Source organism: Austrofundulus limnaeus, unplaced genomic scaffold, assembly GCF_001266775.1.
Source record: "Austrofundulus limnaeus strain Quisiro unplaced genomic scaffold, Austrofundulus_limnaeus-1.0 Scaffold72, whole genome shotgun sequence".
NCBI classification, from domain to species: Eukaryota; Metazoa; Chordata; class Actinopteri; order Cyprinodontiformes; family Rivulidae; genus Austrofundulus; species Austrofundulus limnaeus.
Window position 1 is genome coordinate 2,170,513 of NW_013952474.1, and position 3,004 is coordinate 2,173,516.

At 42.4% G+C, this 3,004-nt stretch overlaps 1 protein-coding gene across 1 annotated transcript in view; it reads right to left on the reverse strand.

Annotated features, from left to right (window-relative positions):
- The window catches only part of LOC106519186 (collagen alpha-1(XXVIII) chain), a 60,042-nt gene extending 57,672 nt beyond the window's left edge, over positions 1–2,370 (reverse strand). The window contains exons 1-3 of the mRNA XM_014010747.1: positions 2,185–2,370; positions 1,906–2,066; positions 952–1,526 (exon numbers count right to left, since the gene is read on the reverse strand). Of these exons, the coding sequence (XP_013866201.1) occupies positions 952–1,526; positions 1,906–2,050 (720 nt within the window). The 5' untranslated portion in view covers positions 2,051–2,066; positions 2,185–2,370. The remainder of the gene's footprint in view (positions 1–951; positions 1,527–1,905; positions 2,067–2,184) is intronic.
- Positions 2,371–3,004: the final 634 nt, after the last annotated feature.

The window sequence follows — 3,004 nt, forward strand, 5'->3', positions numbered from 1 at the left end:
CTCCATACAGGAGGCGTCTTGAAGCTGTCATTGACAACAAAGGCTTTTGTACAAAGTATTAGATAAATTTCAGTAAGTTCATTTCTGGACATTTATGGTTTGATTTCTTTGTATGTATGGATCACTTGGGTTGTTACCAACATCTGGTGAAAATTTCATGTCATTAGCACCTCTAGTATTATATTTACTGAGAAAAATGTTGACGTGTTCAATACTTATTTTACCCGCTGTATATGGTATGTAAATATACCTCATTGATTGAAACAATATGAACTCAGACTTTTCTGCATCTCCCTCTGCTAATAACTCAAAATAACCTACAAAACATCAGATTCTTCTCCACAGTCTGTTTTTAGCTGTTGTAGCAAAGCTCTGTTCACATTCAGACATTCCCTTTTGACATCACTTCCATCACATCARTTGTTGTTTTACATGGAAGTATCTCAACAATGGTTCGTCTCAGGAATGTAAATTTTTCTCTGCAATATTTACCTCCGCRAAGGAGGTTATGTTTTCGGTTGCATATGTCTGTCTGTCTGTGGACAAAATTACTCAAAAACTTATGGACAGATTTTCATGACATTTTTACCACAGGTGGGTATTGGCCAAAGGAACACACCATTAAAGTTTGGTGATGATCCAGATCCAGGAATTTTGTGAAGGATTCTTCATTATTGCAGGTCAGGGGAAATGGCCTTGGTGGAGGTTTGCGCTCTCCAAGTGCTTCTAGTTTATCAATGTTATCTTTCCGAAAATGCATTTATATTTAGTATAAAAATCTGATGTCACAGGCACTTTCAAGCTCGGAGAATGAGTACCAGATCCTGTTTAACGGGCAACAACAAAGTCTGGCTCTTCGGGAGCCAAAGATCGAGAAATCACAAGTGCCAACAGGAGGGCGATAGGGCGAGCTAAAGATCATGCAGTGGAAATAGTTTGTGTTCCACTTACAATCTCCTGAACGACTTTATCCACGACTCCAACATCTTGCAGGTTGTGCAGAAAGCGGGAAGCTGGGGAACTGGCGATCTGACGCAGTTGGTCGATATTGGCAGGCTCGTTGGCTTCACGGGTGATTCCTATGGTGAAGAACCGTACACCCTGGTTCTTCGCATCAGCCGAGGCTAAAAATATGTCRGGGTTCCTTGGGTGCGAGACGCCATCGAAGAGCAGGATGGCCACCTTGATGCTGCTGGTGTCCGACTCCTCCAGGTAAATGCGGGTCAGGTTGGTGATGGCGTAGGTGGTGTAGGTGCCGTGTCCTATGTACACGATGGGAGCGATTCTTGACTTGAAGTTGTCGATGCCCCTCCACTGTTTGAAGGTCTGCTCTATGATGACGTGACTGCTGTACTGCAGGAGGGCAGCGCGGGAGCTCAGGCCTTTACCGGTCAGCAGCCGGAGGTTCTGCAGCCGGTCCATCACGTCTGAGGCGAAACGTTTCTCCTGTTCGTGGTTGTCTTTGGCGCTTTCTGAGCTGTCGATCAGGAAGGCCAGCTCCAAACCGCAGTCCTCGTCAACCAGAGCTGCAGAGAAACGAGACATTTTACATAAAATAATAAATATTTTACTTTTGTAGTACATTTCTTGCTTTAATTCATCATTAGGATAAGTAAAAAAAAAACGTGACATCAGCTGTCAGGTGTGTAAAGAGGTCACAGATCTCATTTAGGCTGAGGATAAATGTCATTAATCTTCACAGGAACATGGACAGAATGTGCCCGAGGAAAGGATTCAGGGTGAATAAAACATGTGGGTACCACTGAGCGGTCACATTGGTGATGGATTGCTCAGAGGTATGGGTCCTCCAGCGATGGAATCATGTTCAGCACATAGTTTCTCTGCTGTTTAAGTAAAAACACAAAAAATGAAGGAAAAACTRGGCTCTGGACCCTTAAGTTTTACCGTTCTGTGGTACCAAGTCGGATGAAAACAGTTTGCTTTTCTTCTTGCTGGTCACCACTTCCTCTTCATATTCATCTTCATAGTCCTGTGCCCACAGACCCTGAAGACCCCACAGCAGGAGGATCCAGTGCAGAGAAGGGACCATGGCTCCCCAGAGAGGCCTATAAAATGAATTTTGAAAGGAGAATTTAAAAAGGGAGACATGTTTCCTTTTTTTAAAAAAAAAAAAGAACAAGCTTTAACAAGTATGGAAGTTGAAGAGATTACCGGGATGCATACCTCACAATGCTGCTGACTCAGCTCTTTAATGTAATCCACTCTGCAGAAGACAGGAGACAAAGTTCAGAAAGACAAAGCTAAACTGATCTTCCAGTGGTTAGACATCAGCTGAGATCCTTCAGGTCCAACCAGCAGCAGCAGAACCTCCTCTGGTTCTCATGGGACTCCCTCAGATTAAACTCATTCAAACCTTTGAGGAGCTGAAGTCCAGCCCTTTTTTTACAACTCTCTCACTCACTTCTGGGTGGAGAGTGGGTGGGAGAAAAATCCTCCACTGAGCTCTGACTGACCTCTCCTTTGTTTAAATGAGACTTCTTCCATTTTCAAACAGAATTTTATTAAAGAAAGCAGTAAGAATAACATTTCCTTGAGGAGAAGAACTGTCGGACTTTCACCCAGACCAGCTGGCTGGACTCTGAGTCAGACTTCATCAGTCCGTTAACAGAAGAGTCGTGGTCCGGATTATTGTTATTAACCCTTGTGTTGCCCTTGGGTCAAAATGTTCCAGAAGAAGGGTTTAAATCTAATCAAAAACTAAAGAGATTTTTTTGAGTATTTGAACTAGTGATGCCAGATGTTTGTTTTTTTTTGTAGCAGTTTTCATCTGAACCACATGTAATGTGATTTATCAAGTTGCATTTGCATCACTGTCTTTTATGGATTACAGCTCAAAATGTTTTTAAATTATATTTCTACACAGCTTCAATAAAAACCAGGCAGCAACTGTTGCAAAGTCAAAATTTATGTAATTTATTAAATAACCAGAAACTCGGGACTGAACAGGACATACACATGTGAGGATCTGACGAAGAACAAGAGT